The 24,975-nt window shown below is 29.9% G+C and overlaps 1 protein-coding gene across 1 annotated transcript in view; it reads left to right on the plus strand.

Annotated features, from left to right (window-relative positions):
* Positions 1–24,975, plus strand: part of LOC113389272 (zinc finger protein 708-like) — a 117,089-nt gene that overhangs the window by 87,915 nt on the left and 4,199 nt on the right. Inside the window, exon 4 of the mRNA XM_026626323.1 lies at positions 15,540–15,705. Within this exon, the coding sequence (XP_026482108.1) occupies positions 15,540–15,705 (166 nt within the window). The remainder of the gene's footprint in view (positions 1–15,539; positions 15,706–24,975) is intronic.

Raw genomic sequence — 24,975 nt, forward strand, 5'->3', positions numbered from 1 at the left:
TATATATACAGTAGCGGCGCTAGGCGTCGGCGGTGTCGGCGGCCGCCGACGGCCTCGCGCCTGGGGGGGCCTCGCAAGAGGCCCCGGAAAAATTTTAATTATTTAAAATTTAGTTAATTTTCATACGGATGTGCGAGTAAAGACGGTGATTAGTGGTTTACGGGCACTATCATTTTACTCTTTATCTTTTATGGACATTATCTAACATCCGTCTGTCAACACTATTAAATCTAAATAACTTCGCGCAAGCTAATTCTCTGGTTGTTTATATTTGTGTATTTCTTATGTGAGCACTATGTAAATCATCGTTCTTTTGGAAATACATACGAGTGGGAATCTTAACGTATCGAAACAGTAATTAAATATTCGAGGAATAAAAGTAATCAATGATCAATAAAAATTGATCAATGAGAAATAACAATGAGATAATAACAAAAACTGTTAATTTGAAACTAATCATTGTTTCACACCGTCAACACAAGCAATATATTTTTTTAAACATTCTATCGGGATGATCAGTTCTTTCAAATAAAATTGATAACCTTCTAAACTTTTTTTTGTATCTCCGAAACCGCTAAATCTGCCTTTGACAATTTATCAACACGAATCGAATGTTTTTTTAAAACCTTTAAATCGGTTGATCCGCTCTGATGTCGTCGACAAAAAATTAAAGCGTCTTAAAAAACGACATTTTGACATTTTTGAACCAATTTTAAAAATTCAAAAACTGATCGAAAGTTTTTAGTTGGCGATCGTGCTGAATTGTTTTTCGTCAAGATCGACCGCACAGTTTCTTCGTAATTTACTGTAAAAATATTTTTCAAAAAAAACTTGTTAGTATCATCTAACATAATTTTATGGAACTACGATAAATGATTAATTATAAAAAGTCATTAAATTTTAGAATAATGGGACGAGCTTTTAGACCATGTCTACCTACTATGTGATGTTCGGATTTCTGCACTCAAATTAGTATGAACATAGATTTTTTAAATCTAATTAATCACTTGCAGATTGCAAAATTTTATCTAATTAGTTATTAAGTCGGTGATTTCCAACCATTTTTTATTCATAATGATCGAAAAAACATAAAATTTGCTAATCAAATGGTTGGGCAAAAGGAAACTTTTTCGCGATAATTATTTAATTTTAGTGCTTTTCTAATAGCTGGAGAACAAACCATTTTTGCCGAAGAGTTTGTTTATTTTAACTTGTGTAATTTTTGTCTATTTCAATTGGTGTATTTATCTGATTAAAAATAAATTTCATATACAGTTATAGTAATCGCAAAAAATCTAAAACAAAAATTTTTATATATCTTCAAAGATTTCTGAACATTTTGGCAAATTTTCGTCGACGATTTCGCGAACATGGATCAACCAATTTGAAAAATTCAGATAACATTTGACATGTATTGAAGGTAAGAAGACGTGCTGATTAGGTATTAACAAAGGCAGGATAAGCCGTTTTGAAGATACGGGACAAAAAGTGCCAAACTGATTACATTTTTAGGAAGGCAGGTCTAGCGGTTTTGGAAATCTAGTAGAAAAGCACAACAAAAGCCATTTGGCATATGCACATCAAATTATCAGATATTTTATAAAGATTTTAATTAATAGTGAGTTAAGTTAGACTGCAACGCGGCGTTTACGCGCTCCGATATTTCGTCTCTAAGCAGCTAACGCAACGTGATTGCTTTGAAAAAAAGTTCGAAATTTTCAATAAAATATTTCAAATTAAAAAAAGTCAATTTCTTTCACTTTTCAATTTTTTTCAAAGCTTTTCAAAAATTTAAATTACGGCACGAAAAGTTTCAGCAATTTGCCTTTAGGCACGATGCCATGTACCACTAGCAACTTGCAACTAGCAAAAAAGGGGGGCCTCGCAAACGAATTTCGCCGACGCCCACGAATGGTCTAGCGCCGCCACTGTATATATATATATTGTTGTGCCCCATCCAGCGACGGAGCCAACAAAATGTAGGTTCTTCCTGCTGCTAAGTATCAAGCTGGTACCAGAATGTGAAATGGAATCAGTAAAACATATGAAGACTTTTGATGTTTACGTTTATTTCATGATTCTTGTACACTTTACATATAATTTGAACACTGAACTTAAATATAACTCCATTGATTACTTTATATACTCAAAATGACTGAATTTTATTATAACTGGATTACAACTGAACTGAGAATGAACACATATTCTCCTGTCTTCCGACTTTTTATAATCTCCGATGGTGACGTAATCATTCTTCCAGAAAAATACGTTAAAATGATTCATATTGGCTTATTCGTCATCACAGAAACCCGTTACGAATGAGTCAGCTATTTACTTCGACGCATTTGCGGTTACAGATTTGTACACGTGCATGTTTACAATGTTGCTTATCTCTAATACTTTGTTGCAAGTCCATGAATCATTTTAACTGCGTAATTGACTGTTACATCGATTTACAATATTATTTATAACTATTGTAAAGGGTGAATACCACAACACCTCATCCGCCGAAAAAACGCGCGCCCTCGTGCGTTCACAAAAAGAAAGCATTTCGGGTGCTTCAAAATAATGTTTGTGCTCATGCTATTACATTGTACAGATTTCTTATAATTACTTGTTTGGATATAATTAATATAATGTTGAAGTTCATATAATATTTCAAATACATTTTTTTTTTCTTCATGAAATTTCGAAAAAATTTAAAAAAAATGTTAATAAAAAAAAAATTCAAAAATTGTATTCATTGTAGAACAATATCATGAATTTACAGTTAAGCATAATTTTATTTCAATGGTAATATTTTTCAAAATTTCATGATTACAGTTGAGTTATATAACATCTTTATAATATTTCAAAATGTGACATTTCATTGATTAATAATAATGTGAACAGTTTTACAATAATTACATGACTTATAATATAACAATGTTCTTTTTTTCTTAAAAAAAACTTTGATTTCATTTACATTGTAAATTTAGTGTTTGTGAAAAAAAGTTTGAGAATCTTTGGTTGTGACAATTTTATTACAATTCATTTGTTTTTTTGTTTCTTTCTAACATTTAATTCATATATTTGCTTTGTAAACTTAACATGTTGTCTTTTTTGACAATTGTAATATTTTTATTTCATTTTTGGTTTTGTAAATTTCAATTCGCGAAAAAAAGTCGTTGTCAGTTGGCATGTCCTTTGTCGTTGATCCGTATGATCCGTCCTGTACCATTCGTCTCAACAACTCTGTATGCATCTTTAAATAGAGGCATCAGTTTTTTGGATTTACTTGCATAAGGATTTTTGTCTGTTAATAATTCTAAATCGTCGTTTTTGAATGTCCGTTGCGGTTTCATGTACTTGTCGTTGGATTTCTTTGATTTGGTTTGTTGATAACGATGTTTGGTAGTAGTTGTGACTGTAACTACCTCTGGTTCTTCAACTTTTTTGATCGTTTTGTTTGTTTGAAATTCTGAACTTTTGTTCGTCTGTGAAATTTGTGGGTTTTTTTAAATTTTGTCTTTCTGTTCTTTTTCGTTATTTGATTTTGTTAAAATTGGAACGTTTTTGTCATGTCTTTCTTGATTTCATCTTTGTCTTTTAATTGTTGTTCTTCGTTTTTTGAGTCTTGTTCTTTCATTGGTCTTGTGCAAAAAGTTTTGTTTTCAATTTGTAACGAAACGTTTTTGTTTTTGGAATTTATTTTATTTTCGTCAGTTTTATTTATTAAAAATGAACTGAAAAATTGTGCATTTAATTCGCGTACTGTAATAGTATCGTTGTCAGATGTTGTTGGTTTTGGATCTTGGGTTTGAGAATTTGCGGTTTGTTGATTTTCGTCACAGTTTGACATTCTGTGGGTATGTGCGTTCGATGCATTTTCTGCATGTGTGTGCGAATAGCTGCACTCTTGTCGGTGTTCGTTGGTAGGAGTAATAAAAGTTTTTGACATGTTGTAATAAGTTCGATTTGTATTGAAATTTCTTCGATTTGGATTTCTGCATTCAAAAATTAAATGACCTGGTTTTTTACAGTAATTGCAAAATTTTTGGTTATTATTATTTGAATTAGTGTTATTCTTTTTATTTAAGAAACATTGTGGAGCAATATGACCACGTTTTTTGCAAATGTAACATATTATATTATTATTTTGATTATTTCTGATACTTGATGAATTTTGACTAGCTTCTTCTTGCAAAGCGAAGTCAACAGCATCTTTAATATCAGAAAATCGACAGCATTTTACTAAAGTTTTTAACGGTTCTCTTAAGCCATTTTCAAAAACTTTTACACTCATTTCTACGTATGTCACTTGTGTAATGTTCGCTGCGTCTTGTCCTATTGAATTTATATTTGAATAATAAATTTGTCGCAAAATTTCTTCTATTCTGTCTCCAAAACTTTTTACTGTTTCGTTATATTTTCGTTTTAAATTATTTAATTCAATTAATAAACTAGAAATTGGTCTTTTGACAACATATTCTTTGATCAAAAAACACTTTAAATCATCCCACGTTTCAAAATTAATAAATTGGATTTTTGCAAAAATTTGTGGGTCTAATTTTAATTTTATAACTGTAAGCAATTTTTCCGCTTCTGATGGATTCAAATCCACCGACAATGCATCGCAAGCAGTAATAAATGAAGGAAGCATTGAAGGTTCCCCATTGAAATTCGGAATTAAAGCGATAGCAGTTTGAATATTTAATTTACCTTCGCGCGACATATCTACTAGTTCATTCATTTTTGAAAAATATGTGTAAAACTATTGAAACAGAAGCGCAAAAATTTACAAAAATATATTAAAAATAAGCTTACTGACAATGAGTTGTATTCCTTTCTTAATTTAATATCCTTTTGGTTCACTCGAATTCACAATCACTTAAACTTTTGTAACCTTGAACAATGATTATATCACTTTTTCATAACACTTTTTATTTTATTTTTCACCTTTGACTTTTCACTTGTAAATATAACACTTTGAACTTCTTGATTCTTCTTCTTGATTTATATTATCTGCTTTCTCTTTCTTTGTTTCTTGATTCTTAATTTGATATTCTTGTTTCTTCTTGTTACGATTTTCTCTTTTCTTTGTTTCTTGATTCTTCTTGTTACGTTTTTTCTCTTTTCTTACTTCTTGATTTTTGGAGTCTTCACTTTGTAATTTCAATAATATTTCCACTTCGGTAAAGCTTTTTACCTTTTCTTGAATCTAATTATTGCTATATTTCGGCGTATTTTTCTCAAATATCCGTTTTCCAAATATGCAATAATTCTATGTTCAAGACATGTTATGGTAATAATTTAGCATTTTTTTAAAAAAAAATTCGCAGAATCCCAAGCTGCCACCAAAAAAATATGTTGTGCCCCATCCAGCGACGGAGCCAACAAAATGTAGGTTCTTCCTGCTGCTAAGTATCAAGCTGGTACCAGAATGTGAAATGGAATCAGTAAAACAGATGAAGACTTTTGATGTTTACGTTTATTTCATGATTCTTGTATACTTTACATATAATTTGAACACTGAACTTAAATATAACTCCATTGATTACTTTATATTACTCAAAATGACTGAATTTTATTATAACTGGATTACAACTGAACTGAGAATGAACACATATTCTCCTGTCTTCCGACTTTTTATAATCTCCGATGGTGACGTAATCATTCTTCCAGAAAAATACGTTAAAATGATTCATATTGGCTTATTCGTCATCACAGAAACCCCTTACGAATGAGTCAGCTATTTACTTCGACGCATTTGCGGTTACAGATTTGTACACGTGCATGTTTACAATGTTGCTTATCTCTAATACTTTGTTGCAAGTCCATGAATCATTTTAACTGCGTAATTCATATTGACTGTTACATCGATTTACAATATTATTTATAACTATTGTAAAGGGTGAATACCACAACAATATATATATATATATATATATATATATATATATATATAAATAAATATAGGATATTAGAACTATAGTCAGAATAAAAAATAAAATCTGAATTATTTTCGATATACAAAAAAATTTTTTTTTGAAAAAAAAAGGTTGAAAAAAAATTTTTTTTTCAAAATCAATTATTTTGTTAAGACAAGCAGAAAGTTTTTTGAATCATTTAAATCGGACGCTTAGTTCTCTCAAAAACAGCCATTTTTTACACATTTAGCTCCTTATCTTTGAAATGGCTGGGATTGCTTTTGCCAAAAACTAATAAACACTTCTCCCAGTCATTACTAATTGAATGTTTTTTAGATCATTCAAATCGGATGCTCCGTTCTCTCAAAAACTCTATTTCTATTTTCTGCACTCTTTGCTCTTTATCTCCGTAACTGCTGGACCTGCCTTTGCCAAAAACTAATTAGCACATCGCCCTATCGATAGAAATCGAATGTTTTATGAACCATTCAAATCGGTTGATGCGTACGCCCGCAAACGTGACTGGAAATTTGTATTCATACATTATACACACACACACATACACATCCATTTTTTCTGAGGTATGCTAAAATGTTCAGAAACCTTCAAAACGTCGAGAAATGTAAAAATTTTTAATTTTTGATTGACCCTGCGGGAAGTTAAAGTGATCCGATTCGATTTTGGATATGACCTTTAATTGATATGACAAAAATTTGTTACCTGTTTTTTTTACCCCATACACGGGATAAAATGATACGGCCAGGGATAAACACGTGTAATATATTATTTCTAATTTTATAGAGATTTTACGAAATAATAGTTACATTATTCAACCAATGCATAATAAAAATATAATATAAATATTATGATTACATTTTGTAGAGATAGATAGATATAACCTTAATCTGGTATTTTATCAGAAATATTTATCAGCAGAGTGGAATAAGTATTTATTTAATTTATATCTTGTTAAATTGCTTCTTTTAACTCAATTCATTTTTTTATTTACTATTTTTTATTGTTTTTTCTTTTCCCAGGGCAAAAGTTCAGCTAGTCTTTTTTATCCCACCCATATGCAAGCTATTATAGAGGCTATATTTAAAAAAACCGTTGAATCTAACTCAAAAATAATAAAACATGTTATAAAACAATTAATTAAACTATCTTTAAAAATTATATCAAGGTCTCATAAACTAAACAACAGTGCTCACAACCACAAAAACTAACAACGAAAGACAATACATTTGTTAAGGATTTGCAAACTTTGCCGTTTATCTCCCGATAGTCCTAAGATTCAAGATAGTGGCTGGTTATACATATTTTCGCCTCTACTTGTAAATATTGTTTACAAGTTCTTAACTTCACTTGTTTTTGAGATATTGGTGGTGGACCTTTTTACCCCCGGATCTTTAAACCGCACTCTACCTTAATACATGTATTAGTAGTTATTAGAAACAAACAAATTCAAACTCAAACGTTTTTTTCTAATTTAATGAAGAGCATGATCTTTGAATCAGATATTTCAGTTTCGACAGCTGCTTCGGATAGCCTGATGTCGAGCAGTAGTGACATCGTTTTTCACTTATATTGCAATATGTTTTCAGGTGACAATAGCTCTTTTTGACATTGCTGCATTTAGAACAAAATTCATCTCTATTACTCAAACTGTAATATTAAATTCATCATTCAATTCAATACAAATAGTGATAGGACAAGCATTTTGGTTGCCAGTTTTATGAGCAATTTCACTAAGAAGTCATCATAACAACTTATAGATCTTTTTATGTTCTAAGTGCTAATAAAAATATAGTGCTAATAATAATAATAGAAATAAACTGAAAAATCAGGATCCTATCTTTATCAAAATAGTAAATAATTTAAATTTTATGCAAAATAATAAAAACATGTTTATGGCACATTTCGTTGTTTGTACGACGAAACTATGTTTCATAAATTAAAATCTAACATGTTTACCATCTTGCTTGTTGGACATAAATGGTTTATATGATTTTCTACTATTTTATTTATGTCTGCAAGATAAACTTCAACGATTCTTTGTTATAAATGTACAACAGAATTAACAAAAGCATGAATTTATGTAGAAGTATAAAACTATCATAAAACTGATCGTAAAACAGAGCAATATTTGACCTCTAAATGTATGTGCATTGTTTTCTTCAGAGATCTCGAAGAAATCATTTAAAACCGTGAATCATATAATGAAAATAATATTCAGCAAATTCTTTTTCAACTCTATAATTAATTAATTACTGCTTGTAGAAAAAATAATTTTTATTTTAATAGCTTTTTTCCCATTTTGTGCTGTACATTAAGCAGCATTTTACTTAAGGGCATTTTTGCCATTTTGTGGCTTGTCATCAAGCGGCAACGATAACAATTTTACTTGAAGATATATAACAGCATTTTCTTTAAATTGGTAAATAGACTTTCTCAGAATCTTTTCGGTAAATTGAAGGCATTATAGAACTTAGTTAGAAAATTCATACAGTAATAGGGTTTACCAAGAAATCCGATTAACTCCGATCAACGTTTTAAGGCGTTCTGACTCGTTTGAGACCAAAATTAGAAATATCGGTATGTGATCCAATTTTTAACTACCCGTAGGGCAAATTATAGAAATCGCAAAATAATCGAAAATGAAAATGTTTATATATCTTTACGTTTCAGAGGTTTCTGAACATTTTGGCATACTTTAGAAAAAATGGATGTATGTGTGTATGTGTGTGTGTGTACGGATACAAATTTTTGCCGACGATTTCGGGAACAGGGTTCAAACGATTTCAATTATTCAAAAAACAACCGATTCCTATTAATAAGAAGATGTGCCAAAAATCTCCGAAACGGCTGGACCTGCCTTTGCTAAAAACTAATCAGCACATCTCCTTATCAATCGGAATCGAATGTTTTTTTGAACTATTCAAATCGGTTGATCCGTACACCCGAAAACGTGGACGAAAAAATGCGGACATACAAAGCACATACACACACATCCATTTTTTCTGAGGTATGCCAAAATGTTCAGAAACCTTAACGTAAAAATATGCAAAAATTGTCATTTTTTATTTTCGGCCCATAACTATAACTCCCCTACAGGAAGTTAAAAAAACATTTTTTATTTCAAAGTCTTTTTTATTTTAAAAAAGTCATTTTTTTTTTCATAATTAAAAATTTCTCAAAAATCTAATATTTTCAAAATTTAAAATTGTTTTTTATCTTTTTAAATAAATTAATTTTTACGGGAAGTTTCAGCGATTTGCCTTAAAGCACTATTTTCATTTTTAACTTCCCGTAGGGCAAGTTATAGTAATCGCAAAAAAATCGAAAATGAAAATTTTTATATATCTTTACGTTTCAAAGGTTTCTAAACATTTTGGCATGCCTTAAAAAAAATGGATGTATGTGTGTGTGTGTATGTGCGTGTGTGTATGTATGTTTGGATACAAATTTTCGTCGACGGTTTCGGGAACACGGATTAACCGATTTGAATAGTTCAAAAAGCATTCGATTCGTATTGATAAGGAGACGTGCTGATTAGTTTTTGGCAAAGGCAGATATAGCCGTTTCGAAAATACGGGGCAAACAGTGCCAAAAATGGTAACTCAGTTTTTTAAGAGAACGAAGCGTCCGATTTTAATAATTCAAATAGCATTTTACTTTTATTGGCAAGATGAAGAATTGATCAATTTTTTATGAAGTCAGGTCTAGCGGTTTCGAAGATCTAATAAAAAAAGTAAAAAAATGCCATTTGGCGGTCAAAAATGATCATTAAACATAACCATATCAAATTATCAGATATTTTATAGAGATTTCAACAATAAGTATAACATTTTTTTTACATTTCTATGAGTTCCGTACCAATGCTTATGCGTTAGACGGCGGCGCGGCACTTGCGCTGTGACATTTCGTCTCTATGCAGTTCAAGCAATACGATTGCTTTGAAAAAAAGTTCAGAATTTCCAAAATATGTCAAAATGAAGAAATTTGTTTACAAAAAAAATATTTTCAAAAAAAAGTAATTTTTTGTCAAATTTAGTTTCTCAAAAATCTAATTTTTGCGAAGTAAATTTTTTTCAAAAATGTTAATCGTTTTTAAAAAAATAATAATTTTTGGTACGGGAAGTTTCAGCAATTTGCCTTAATTGCCTTAAGACAGAATTTCACTTACAGCTAGTTGATTTTTACATACACACATTCATTTTTTCTGAGATATGCCAAAATGTTCAGAAACCTTCAAAACGTTAAGATATGCAAAAATTTTCATTTTTGATTTTCGGCTCATAACTATAACTCCCCTACGGGAAGTTAAAACAACTTTTTTTTTCAAAAAGTCTTTTTTATTTAAAAAAATCTTTTTTTTCAAAAATTGAAAATAACTCAAAAATCTAATGTTTTCAAAGTTTAAAATTGTTTTTTTTTTATCTTTTTAAATAAATTAATTTTTACGGGAAGTTTCAGGGAATTGCCTTAAGGCACTATGCCATACACGACTACTTTTCTATGAAATGCCAAAATGTTCAGCAGGCTTGAAACATAAAGCTAGCAAAAAATTTCGTTTTTGATTTTTGGGCGACTAGTATAACTACGGAAGGTTAATAAATTGAAATAAATCAGTACAGTTATATTAAATTCCAGATATAAGTATTTATTAATTTAAAGTGAAAACTTTATTAACTTCCCGTAGGGTAAGTTATTGTAATGGGCCAAAAATCGAAATTGAAAATTTTTAAATTTCTCGACATTTTGAAGGTTTCTGAACATTTTGGCATACCTCAGAAAAAATGGATGTGTGTGTGTGTATGTAAGTATGGATACAGATTTCCAGTCACGTTTTCGGGCGCACGGATTAGCCGATTTGAATGGTTCAAAAAACATTCAATTCCTATCGATAGGGAGAAGAGCTGATTAGTTTTTGGCAAAGGCAGGTCCAGCCGTTTCGGGGATACGGAGCAAAGAATGCAGAAAATAGAAATAGAGTTTTTGAGTGAACGGAGCATTTGATTTGAATGATCTAAAAAACATTCAATTAGTAATGATTGGGAGAAGTGATTATTAGTTTTTAGCAATGGCAGGCCCAGCCATTTCGAAGATTCAGAGCTAAATGTGCAAAAAATGGCAGCTTTTGAGAGAACTAAGCGTCCAATTTAAATGATTCAAGGAAGTTTCAGCTTGTTTTAACAAAATAATTGATTTCGGAAAAAAAATTGCATTTTTTTTTTAGTTTTTTTTGTATATCAAAAATAATTCAGATTTTATTTTTAATTCTAACTGAAATATACTGATGTATGCGATACATGTAACAAGAAAAAAAAATCGATTTTTTTTTCTTTCATAAATCGTTACAATAACATCTCAAAAATATGCCTGTAAATATTCAAAACAAAATTATCATTATTTATACAATAGAAACTCATTTAAGTGCCACGCCTCAACTCGACGCTTGAGTGCTATTTACTCTTATCTGTTTCTATGTGTCAAAACTTTAAACGCGTTTTTCTCAAAACGACATTTTTGAAATTTGCGGGCGGGATAACTCAAAAAGTTCTCAACCGATTCCAATGAAATTTTGCACACATCTACTTTACAGTAATAGCTTCTAGTTAAACCTCAAACATTCCAAAATTTTTTTCAAAAATTAACCCTTTTACCAAAAAAACCATTGAAAAAAAGGTGAAAAATCGAACTTTTTTTTTCTAAGGTGTGCCAATTTACGATTTTGCGACTTTTTTAAATTTTTTTTGGTTTAACTAGAAGATATATGTTTCATGAACACGTACAAACTAATTTTTTTAAATTCAGATCACCGTACGAAAAGTGAGAACGCCCGCAAATTGATGGCGTTTTCCGAGAGGGTCTTGGCAGATTTATTTTTACGGCAGCCATTTAAAAAAAAAAAATTAAAAAAAAATTTTTTTTGTGTATTTTAATATATAATAAATAACCCTAAAAAAGTTCAAAAAGATTCAATCATTCCTTCCCAGTTTAAAAAGTCCTCAAAAAATGGTAAAAATTAAGGCGATTACATGTATCGCCCCCCTTAAACAAATAATTTTAACTTTGCAATTCAGTTTATATAATTCTTATAAATATTAGACAATGTTACAATATTTATAATAATCTATTCGAAAACATTCTGTATTCCTCGAACATTTCGTTACGGTACAGGAAGTTCCAGCAATTTGCCTTAAGGCGCGATGCCATACACCCCACTAGTTTTTGATAAAATTTGTTGAATACTTCATATATATTCTGAAACTAAATTCTTACTGATTATATCACTTACAACCAGTTCTTCGTGTAATGGCTTTGAGTTAAATAGGGAAGTCTTTAAAAATGAGAGTGGCCTAGTTTAAATTTTTAGCACATTTTTCATAGCAAGGTCTACGGTTTTGGCGTATATTTAAATCTGGGTATGTACTCGTTACTCAAATCTATTACATACATGTATGTATTTCTATTTAAATAAATATATGCATTACACTATTAGAGTTTGCAATAATTCATTTTAGTATTACCAAGACGGCAGCTAGGAACGTTATGCAAGACAATTATCACAGCCCACATAATTGGTAACATTTTTGTGCAAGACCCGCGAGACGTGCCATGTTTTGTTTAGTTATTTTGTCATATCGAAGCCGAAGTACACTTACTCGAAATAAATCATATGGTACCTTTCTCTGAAACAAATATATATATTTGTTTGTCAGAATTGCAACTTCTCTTATATGAGCAGTTCTAAACGAACTTCTCCTTCTTCGTAGTATTAAGATGGCAACCCAATGGTTGACTTTTATATTCATATAATAGGTTGTCAAATATCTCCCTTCCGCTTTTTTGCTCTTGGTTTATAATACAAAAAGGCGGAAGGGAGATATTTGACAACCTAATACATATGAAGTAGGAGAGGCTGAGTACGGTTGTGCCAGGGTACGGTAGTGACAGTTGCCGTAAAAACTAAACTATACTGATTTTGAGATAGCGTTCAATGGATGTATGATTGTTCGAACAAGTTTACATTATTGCTTTCAGTCAGTGCCTTACATTAACATGATCAGTAGACCGCATTGCTTTTAAAGAATCAAAAGTAAGTTCCGTTCGATTTCTTTTAGTCGTAACTGTTAATTATATCCAGATTGATCACATTTTTTACTTTCCGTAGGGTAATTTATAGCAATCGCAAAAACATCGAAAATGAAAATTTTTATATATTTTTACGTTTGAACATTTTGGCATACACATGAAAAAATGGATGTATGTGTGTGTGCGGATACAAATTTTCGTCGACGATTTCGGGAACACGGTTCAACTGAGCTCAATTATTCAAAAAACATTCGATTGCGGTTGATAAGGAGACGTGCTGATTAGTTTTTGGCAAAGGCAGGTCTAGCCGTTTCAAAGTTAAGAGGCAAAAAGTGCCACAAACGGTAACTCAGTTTTTAAGAGAATGGAGCGTCTGATTTTAATAATTCAAAAAACATTTTAGTTGTATTGACAAGTTGAATAACTGAATAAATTTTTGGGAAGGCCGGTTTAGCGGTTTCGTAAATGGAGTAAAAAAAGTAAAAAGAAATGCTCTTTGGCAGTCAAAAATGATCATTAGACATATACACATAAAATTATCAGACATTTTATAGAGATTTTAACAATAAGTATAAATTTTGTCCTATGGGTTCCGTACCAATGTTTATCCGTTAGACAGCGACGCAGCGCTTACGCTCTTCGATATTTCGTCTCTATGCAGTTAAAACAGTACGATTGCTTTAAAAAACAGATTAGAATAGTTTCCAATATATTTCAAAATGAAGAAAACATTTTTTTTCAAAGTCTTTTTCTTCTAAAAAAGAACCTTCTAAGAAAGAATCTATATTTTCTCAAAAATCTAATTTTTTCAAAGTAATTTTTTTTCAAAAATGTTTATCTTTTTTAAAAAAAAATTTTTGGTACAGGAAGTTCCAGCAATTTGCCTTATGGCACGATATCATGCGCCCCACTAGTTTTTCCTTGGATGTGGGCTGTTGTGCCACTGACCCTTTTTTCATGATTTTGTTTTGTGACATCCATTGCAGCTAAGGGCAGTATTTCAGTATTTCCATGTAGACAAATGTTCATATTTTTAAGTTTTAACTTTTCTGACACATCCATTCCAGGATCAGACCCTTGCTAAAATTTTGTTAAACGATACTAAATCTTGAACTTTGTGTTTTGTATATATTAAATTAATAATATTGACTTAAAGAAGTATAAACAATTTCTCATAGTGTAAAATGTAAGTTAATTAAGATATATTATAAATGTTATCCCAAGTAGAAACGAATCGTGGCGCAATATTGTACTTTATATGGGCTCTATATAGTTTAGCAATATTGCTATAATATTATTCTGTTAACATTTTTCCATCTAAAGCCAATATTAAAATATAGGCTCCATATAAAACCAATATTGATAATCAATATTAAAATTCTATTCAAAACTAATAAAAGCTCAATATTAAAAACCAATATAAGATTAATATAATTAAATAATATTTACTCTACAAAAAAAATCAATATAAGCTTAATATGAACTAGTGGTGTGTATGGCATCGTGCCTTAAGGCAAATTGCTGGAACTTTCCGTACCGTAACGAAATGTTCGAGGAATATTAAATGTTTTCAAATAGATTATTATAAATAAATACTGTAACATTGTCCAATATTTATAATTATTATATAAACTGAATTGCAAAGTTGAAAATATTTGTTTAAAGTATATTAGAACTTAAGTCAGAATTACAATTAAAATCTGAAATATTTTTGATATACAAAATAAATATTTTTTGGAAAAAAAAAATTTAAAAAAAATTGTAATAATTTTTTTTTTAAAAAGCAATTATTTTGTTAAAACAAGCCGAATTTCTTTGAATCATTCAAATCGGACGCTTGGTTGGCTTGGCTCTCAAAAACTGCCATTTTTTGCACATTCAGCTCTGTATCTCCGAAAACTAATCACCACTTCTCCCCGTAATTACGTATTGAATGTCTTTTGGATCATTCAAATCGGATGCTCCGATCTCAAAAACTCGATTTCTATTTTCTACACTCTTTGCTCCGTATCTCCAAAACGGCTAGACCTGCCATTGCCAAAAACTAATCAGCACATCTCCCTATCAGGAATCGAATGTTTTTTGAAACATTCAAATCGGTTGATCCGTGCACCCGAAAGCATGGACACATCCATTTTTTCTGAGGTATGGCAAAATGTTCAGATACGTTCAAAACGTAAAAAAAATTAAAGATTTTCAATTTTGATTTCTGGACGATTACAATAAAACGGGAAGTTAAAAAATTAATCATCGATAGATATTTTATCACTGGAGTTTTGTCTAATACTCATATATTTTTAATTTGATGCAAAAATGCCTGGGAATTGTCAACTTGATGTAAAAATGCCTTGTTCATTAGAAAATTAATTTGGAATTATATTTCCAAGTAAAGATGGATATTGCTACTGCTTTGTGGAACGAATCCCTTAAATCAAAAATATGTGGCTATAAAAGAACAAAATTCAAAAATGTTTTAACAAAATGTACAAAAATAAAAAGCACAATGAAATATATTAAATATTTCTATTACAGGTCCATCTCCAGCAGAAGTTGAAGCAGCAATCCTCTCAGCAAAGGAGGCGACGAACAATGTTAATTTAGCTCAACAGCAAGTTCAAGCTGCAAAGCAAGCTGTTCTGGAGCAGCAACGCATAGCTGCTGCTAAAGAAGCTCATGCTCGGCATGCTGCTGAAAAAAGGTGAGAACATATTATCATTTTTTAATAAATTAACGTTTGCTTTTTATTATAAATTAGTTGCACCCGATCACGCATTGCTGTGTTATACCTATAATAAAAATCTAAACAAAAATGCGGTTCTAATACATCTAGTTTTTAAGGTGGAACATAGCGCACGTATTTTTCGTAATTGATTGTTGAGCTGAATATAAATATTTATTTGTTGGGTTTAAATTCACTTTAACACAATAAACTTGCAATCGGCCGCTACGTCAATAATAATAATAATAATAATAAATGGTATTCTGCCCGAAGGCAGGTCCATGGTGTGAGAGCCACCCCGACAAATGATTTCCTTGCCCTTCATCCCATTACCACTATTTTCTATACTCTTTTTTTTTTAATTTTATGTATTTTGCTTTCCAAAGTTTTGTTTCCATGCTTCTTGATCATGTGCTTTGACTTTCAGTTCCCTGTATTTTCTCTTTTCGCGTAAGTCGTCAATCGTCTGCATGCTTCTTCTTCCCATTCCTTTTGTTCCTTCTATTTTTCGTCAATAATAATTGTTTTTTTTTATAATGTTAATTTTATATCCATAGGTTTTTTAGCTCAAGTCCTGCTAAAGAAAAAGAGCAAGAAATTACTAAAGTCAAATATCATTGAATAAATAAACAATGATATTAAACATACAAAAACAATTGTTATAAATAACTCTACTATTAATTCATGGTACATCATGATTCATATATCATATACTTGTTGTATAAATAAGTGTAACGACATTCAAATTATTACAAAAGCGTTAAATATCTAATCTATCTCACCATTGTTTATTGCCTAATAATTATTTTGCACTTGTATGCTAAACAGTTTCAATGCTTTATTTTCTCAACACTGTCAGTCATGCAGAAGAGAATTTATGTAAATATTGTGAAAACAAATAGTCGATCGTTTTATAAAATGTGAATCATAATATCAATGGGATTGTTTTAGATTAAGAATGAAAGTTTCAATAGGTTGAAATGATTTTAATTAGTACAATTAGTAATAATTAATTTTCCGTACCAAAAACTAAAATTTTTAAAACAGCTATAAAAAATTTTGAAAACTGAAAAAATCTATTTTTTAAAATATTGACATTTTTTAAGTAAAACTTCTTTAGGCGCGACTAGGGTGTAAATCCGTACAAATGCAACGGAAGTCTGTTACGCCAGAACTGTTCGTCATTCGCTCTCGATGAGATCATTTCTATGCGGGTCGATTGTCATTAGTCGTCGTGTATGTGAATAGAGATCTGTCGTTGTATGCGTACCGATATTAACAATGAAATCGGCATAGATAAATAAACATTTTAAAGTTACATCGTAGTACAAATCTTGATAATGAAAAAAGGCCGAATCAGAGGAATAATATACCCTGTTCCTTGACAATAATAAAACAAATTAAGCATTTGTGCCGTATGTAGTACACATAAGTTTATTGTAATAGAATTAATTTCTATATTATTCGTAGTTTCTACAAATTTTTGAAGTTCTCAAAAAGGAAAATATTTTTTAGGCAAGACAGATATTACAGTTGTTCAAAGAATGAGATTATATCGCCAGCGAAAAAGTAAAAAAAAATACAAGCAGTCAATGAATGTATGTTAATTTCAATTAAACATTACATTAAATTAATTAGTGAAGTTGCGAAAACAATATTTGTTTAGGCGTTGTTTAACATAATCCACTGTGTGAACGAATATTATTGAATTTATTAATCAGCAATTACTTCATTTCTCTAATGAAGGTTCATTTCTAAATGCTAATTACAATGACAAACCGATCATGTCATATTTGAAGTATGACTTTAATTACATTATTGTTTTTAAATATTATACAAAATTTTAATTATATTATAAATATATAATTTATAATTTATCATTATATAAATGTGTATAATGGTTGACACTAATAAATGTGTGCATCAAGATGTTACGAAATTACTAATAAACAATATTCAAAACTGTTATATAATGTATTTATTTTTACCTAAATGCCATCTTGTACAGTAGCAAATAAGTTTTATTTCAATCTCCTGTGATCCTTACGCTCATTCTGTTTTTTTAAATTTGACTTTTTTAAATAAATATATTTTTTATTATATCTTTTTGAAAGTTTTAAACTTTTTTACTTTCTCGTGAAAATCGAAAATGAAAAATTTTATATATCTTCACGTTTCAGAGGTTTTTGAATACTTTGGCATATCTTATAAAAAGTGGATCTATGTGTGTGTATGTGTGTGCGAATACAAATTTTGGTCGACGATTTTGCGAACACGGGTCAACCGATTTGTCTAATTCAAATTTCTACTGATAGGGAGTCGTGCTGATTAGTTTTTGGCTGATTAGTCCCCCTAATATATAATATTTTCAAACTGTTTTCAATATTTTCAGAACAAGTAAAATAAATTTTACAATGTTCGTTCATTTAAACTGAAGATTTATATCTAAACTTATGAGTAAGATTTAAATTAAAAATTTAAATCTTAATATTAGCATCTATTTTTGAGCTTTGATAATAGATACTATGACGGTATTGATTGATAAAAATAAATTATTATAATAAGAACAAATTATTAGTTTTATGTAAAATTCAGTTTAGCCAGTTTTATTAACAATAAATATTTGTCTATAAGTGAACAAAAGAATTACTTGAGTCAAATTGTATGATTTTGTATAGAAATATTATTTAAAAATTAAAAATTTTTGCTAACAACCAATATAATAAATAATTTAATAAATGCACTATACAAATATTGAATAAAAATATTAGCTTATAGTAAAACGATATTTAGATATTAAAATATTTAATCTGTTCAAAAAAGATATTATAAAATATTCAAAATATGCTTCAATTTTGAAAATTTTAAATATGAAAAAGAAACTGAAGATTAAGGGACCAATTCTGCGGTAATACAGCCGATAACATAGCGGCTGTATTACAACGTAATTTAACTTTTTTTTAATTACAATGTTTATTACAACTGTTAAATAATTTAACATCTAGTAATAATAATAAACAATAACATAAATTTAAATAAATAAGAGTACAAAGGATAAAAGTTACATTAAAATGATATCCGTAGTATGATGATTTAATCTTCTTCTTATATATAAAAATGGATCGCAAAATGTGTTGGTAAGCGCATAACTCAACAACGCCTGGACCAACTTGGCCAATTCTTTTTTTTTAAATGTTCGTTGAAGTCCAAGGATGGTTGTTACGGCGAGATAATTGCCGGGAAAACCCTAAAAACGGCCCTTTTCTTCTTTAATCGAGTAGGCAACGCAATTTGTAAAAAAAACAATCATCTATGTCATGACATTTTGTGTAGTTTTTGATAATCTAATTTTGAATATATTTATATAAACATAGAAATATCTTTCTCTTAATCAAGCTATATTGGCAGCCAAAAACATTGATGTAAATTAATTAAATTTCAAAATTCAAGAACAAATTACAGGCGAATCAGTTGTTTCGGCAACTAACCAAGACGATCCACCGGAGTTTTTAAACTCGCTGGATTTGCTAGAATTGCCACCTCACAATCTTCAATTAAAGGTTGGATCGGCAATTATAATGTTGCGAAATATCGACCAACTATATTCAAAGGATAGTATAAAGCAGAAGATGTTCTCGCACCATGCATCCCAATGCGTTTCCAGTGCGTTTATGGTATCATTAAGTGTTTGTGGTATTAATTTAGAAAACCCATGTTTCTCACATGGAAAATTGTATGTTGTTTGTTCCCGTATTGGAAAACCATCAGATTTGTTTGTCTATGCGCCAGGTAATCAAACAAAAAATCGTTTATCACAAAGCACTACAATGAAAATTGAACTGATTTTTGAATTATGATTTACATTATTAAAATTACTTACTTTTAAATGCTTATAGTGTTTTATTTAATTATTCTTAATTCACACCGAATTATTACCAGGGTGACGGTTCTGTTCAGGATAATTTTTTGCAAAGAATAGAAAAAAGGTAGGCACAAAACACCGCCACATTACAATTTTTTTGACAGAACGGAGTCTGTCGGGCCGGCTAGTATAAAATAAAAGCAAATAATAATAAAAATAAAATTAATAAATATAATAAATAAAATTTCTGATAATAAATTAATACTAGAAAAACAATAAAATATAACAAAATAACAATATTAGAAATAATAAGATAATAATAATAATAATAATTAATGTTAGCGTTTACAAATGGCTATTTATGAGATCATTTCGAATTTTTCGTTTTAGCCTGGTTGGGCGCGCTCCTGAAAATACTTTCTGTGCCAAGTATTATAATTTTGGTGTTCGTCAATTCTTCTTTTATAGTTTTCTGATTTTTGTTGAATTTCTTCATTTACTGTTATCATAACATTCTTTCTTGCTTTGTTTATATGTAAAGTACGCCTGATCGCACAGCAAATAAATAGCATTTTAACAGTTTTTACTACCAAGAAACAAGCATAATATGGTGTTGCCATAACAACGCTATGCTATCGGCTGTGTCATCGCAGAATTGGCTCATAAAATCCAAAATAGATTCGGATGATAATCAGCCACTTAACTGCACATTTTCTTTATTTTTTCAACTCATGTGCCATTTCTGGTAAAGTAATAAGCCTAACCAACTCTGATAAATGTTGCTTGCAAAAATAATGATTATTTTACTTGGCATTTTCGATAAATTAAATACTATGTAAATATACGAGTATATCTATAAATGTATAGATGTATATCTATAAATGTTTGTGTGGATAAATACATGTATATATTCACTCGTGTTGCTATTAGTTTAATATATGGTTCCAATAAATGGAATTTATGTCATAAGGAACGTTGGGTACAAATTTAGAAAGTACTCATCGTGTGAGGAGTCAAACACACCTCTCTCAATTTATTCCGAATCAGACACTTGCCTCGTGCCTCTTGCCAATATATATTACATACCTTGCGGTGTGTTAATTCACATCGAAGAATCCGAACAGGGTTTTCAATTAGTCAATATTTAAATTGGTAATACTCTTAAAAAATATCTTATAAATATTTTTTTTAAGTTTTGAATCGATTTCAAAGCGCTGCGTAGCTATTTTAGAGACGAAAAATCATTGAGCATAAGCGGCGCGGTTACACATTTTAAATCATGGTACAAAACCCATTGTAGTGTAAACAAAATTTCTACTTATTATTAAAATCTCTATAATATCTGATAATTTCATATGCACATGTCTAATGATCGTTTTTGACCGCCAAATGGCATTTTTAACTTATTGAAGTAAAACTTCTTTAGGCGCGACATGCTTGTAAATCCGTACAAATGCAACGGAAATTGTTATGCCAAGCTGAAGTGAGAGTCATTCGCTCTCGATGATATGATTTCTATACGGGTCGATTCTGATTGGTCGTATTTGTGGGTCGATTTGTGTGTCGAAAGGCATTAAATTTGGGTGAAATTCCCACTTTGTAAATTTAACGGGTTTGTATATCCACCTATACCAAATTATCTACCTAAACTAGATGCTTTATCTGAAAGGTTAATTTCACCTAGGTTGTATTTCATGCAAATTAGACGATTGCGACATGCAAATGAACAATTTGGAATATTTGGCCAAATTATAAATGTGCCTGTTGACGTTAATAATATGGTTAATTTATTACCTCGTAATATTGATGATGATCATTGCATTAACGTTCACATAAAAAAGAAAATGATCCATAGATCAAGCTATGTGCAGGGCGTGATAAATAAAACAAATATAAAAGTATGGCTTCAATTTTTTAGGTAAATCCAGATATTACAGCTGTTTTAAGAATGAGATTATATCGCCAGCGAAAAAGTAAAAAAATACAAAGAGTAAATAAATGTATGTTAATTTTAATTGCATGAAGTTCTTCAAACACAGTTATTACATGATGATCGAAGTTACGAAAACAATATTTGTTTAGGCGTTATTTAACATAATCCACTGTGCGAACGAATAATATAGATTTTATTAATCAGCAATTACTTTATTTCTCTAATGAAGGTTTGTTTCTGAATGCTCATTACAATGACAAACCGATCATGTCATATTTCAAGTATGACTTTGATTACATTTTTGTTTGTAAATATTATACATATTTTTAATGCCATCATAAATATATAATTTTTAATTTATCATTATATAAATGTGTATAATTATCGACACTAATTCATAATGAATGTGTGCATTATTAGTGTAAATTATTCAAAATTGTTATATGATATATTTATATTTACTTAACATAAATTTGCTACTTTGTACAGTACTTCAATCGCGTGTGATCCTTACGCGCACTCGTTTTTTTATAGTCTCCAAAACCGCTAATCTGCTTTTCCAAAACATTTTTCTTAAACAATCCATTTTTGAATCCCGTAGTTCTAATAACTTCTCCACGGGGACCTCATTTTCTTGCAATATATCTATATTTTTTATATTCTATCAACTTCCCACAGGGTAAGTTATAGCAAACGCAAAAAATCGAACTTGAAAATTTTTGCATATCTTTACATTTCAAGACCTCCTGAACATTTTCACATACCTTAAAAAAAGTTTTTCTGTGTGGATGTCATAGACCTTATACGATACATATATATATATATAAGATCTATGGTGGATGTCATAGACCTTATACGATACATGGACTAGTTGAGCGCATAAAAAGTGTCAAAAGATGTTCTATGGTATGAGGGCATATGAGGGTAATTTCGCGGCCGAGATATGTCAAATACGAACACGAGCTTTACCGAGATTAGTCGAATGCTCTCGATCGCTTAAATTTTACTGTTACTTGGGTTTACGAGATGTTTGATCGCTCGTGTTTTTTATCTAAAAGAGGATAAAAATACGCGTTTCAAAATTGTTAGAAGCAGACAAAATCTAATAAGAAGTAAAATATTTTCTAAAATATGTTTGGTCTGTGGTAAAATGTACTTAACAAATAGAATGCACCATGAAGAACATAAAAAAGCAAAGTTGATAAACATGTACGCAACTTTCATACGAAATATGTGCTTTTTAAACACCAATAATAAATATATTACTTTTAAATAATTATGCAATTATTTCTTTCTTAAGTCCCATAATAGCTCTAGCCAAATGTTCTTATTTTCAGTAAATTTTATAACATGTAAAATATTTTTTTAATTTTTTTTCTAATTTCCCTTAAACACTTTGTATAACTAAAATAAATAAATAAATAAATAGTTCATTACATTCATTAGTTCAACATAAATTGTATATTATTTAATATTGTATATTATATATATATATATATATATATAATTGTATATTATATATATTTTATACACGGACTTTCATTTGACTTTTAAGCGATCGAGTGCAATTGACGTGTTGGTATTTTTGACATATCTCGGCCGCGAAATTACCCTCATATGCCCTCATACCATAGAACATCTTTTGACACTTTTGTACCTGAGAAATATATGAGGACTAGCAGTCCATGTATATAAGGTCTATGGTGGATGTGCGTATATATGTATGCATGTGTGGACAAAATTTTTGTCGACGATTTCAAGAGCACGTGTTAACCGATTTGAATAATTCGATTTAATTCAGAGAGCGAAATGTTTTCTAACGCGCGCAGCAGAGTACTGCTTTACTGTAGTTAGTCCAAATATTTTTTGGCTTCGAATACATGTTATTACCGGCTATGTGTGCCTCTCTCTTTAAGTGACGAGAGTCTATATTTTTGGAGTCTCGAATCTTTTCCAGGGTAGAGACCAATAATTATTATATCCATCGGTGGTAAATGAAGTGGTAGTTACGTGTGTATCTGGGTTGTATTTTGTATGCAAAATTCTCATATTGCTTCGGTTTGCATAAAAAGGGGACATGCTAGTTTTTGGTAAATGTAGTTAAAATAGCAATTTAATTTTTACGAGAACGACCGATTTGAATGATTCTAAAAACATTTTTAGGGACACCTAGAAACCTTAAGTCGAATTGCTGGAACTTCCCGTACCGTAATAAAATATTCGAAAAATATTAAATGTTTTCAAATAAATAATTACAAATACTCTAACTTTCATTATTCATATTTTATAGACAAGATATGAGAGCTTATGAATTGTGCGACGACGTTTATATATGTATACAGAAAAGAAAATAACCAAACTTAATCAATTTAAAATTAAAATCCGAATTATTTTCGATTCGTCAACACAAGCAGAATCATTCAAATCAGTTGCTTTGTTCTTTCAAAAACTGATATTTTTTGCACATTTAGCTCAGTATCTTCTAAATTACTGGACTTGGCTTTGCCAAAAACTAATCAGCACATCTCCCTATCAATAGAAATCGTATGTTTTTTGAACGATTCAAATCGGTTGATTCTTGCGCCCGAAAACGTGGACGAGAATTTTTATCCATACATATATACACATGCATACACACATCCATTTTTAGGCATACTAAAATGATCAGAAACCTTCAAAACGTGAAGATATGAAAAAAAAATTCATTTTGATTCTTGTACGATTACAATAACTTACCCTAGCAGAAGTTAAAAATTTGATGGTCAAAAATTACCATTTGATTTAGGCACATCCAGTAGTGTTGTGCTAATATTTTTTTGCCGGAACGCTAAAATTAAAAAAAACGGTTCAAAAAACGGTTCTCATGTTTGTTCCGGTTCCTTTCGAAAAGGAATGAAACAAAATTCATTACAAAACCCATTTTGTGCACATTATGTATGTTTATTACAATAATAGGAACGTTTAATAAAAAATAGTTAAATTATAACTTATAAAATTCACTGAGTTCACTTTCTGTATGTAGTGATTTTTGTTTAAATTTTTTTTGCCGGCCCAAAAATGATTTGCCCGGCGCGTTCCGGGCCCGACAACACCACTGGGCACATCAAATAATCGGATATTTTATAAAGATTTACGTGATTCATACAAATGCTCTCAACATTTTCTACAATATTCACGAACCCACTTGAATGGGTTTAAAAATTTCCAAAAAAAAGAGTGCGTGTAAGGTTCACACGCGATAGAAGTAAATGTTATTTGCTACTGTACAAGATAGCATTTAAGTAAAAATAAATATATTTTATAACAATTTTGAATAATGTTTATTAGTAATATGGTAACGCTCGTGATGCGCACATTTATTAGTGTCAACCATTATACACATTTATATAATGATAAATTATAAATTAAGTATTTATAATAGCATTAAAAATATGTATAATATTTAAAAAAATGT

The sequence above is a fragment of the Ctenocephalides felis genome, unplaced genomic scaffold (genome assembly GCF_003426905.1).
Source record: "Ctenocephalides felis isolate EL2017-DRISC unplaced genomic scaffold, ASM342690v1 CF-g0.4_SCAFFOLD_03573, whole genome shotgun sequence".
Taxonomy (NCBI): Eukaryota; Metazoa; Arthropoda; class Insecta; order Siphonaptera; family Pulicidae; genus Ctenocephalides; species Ctenocephalides felis.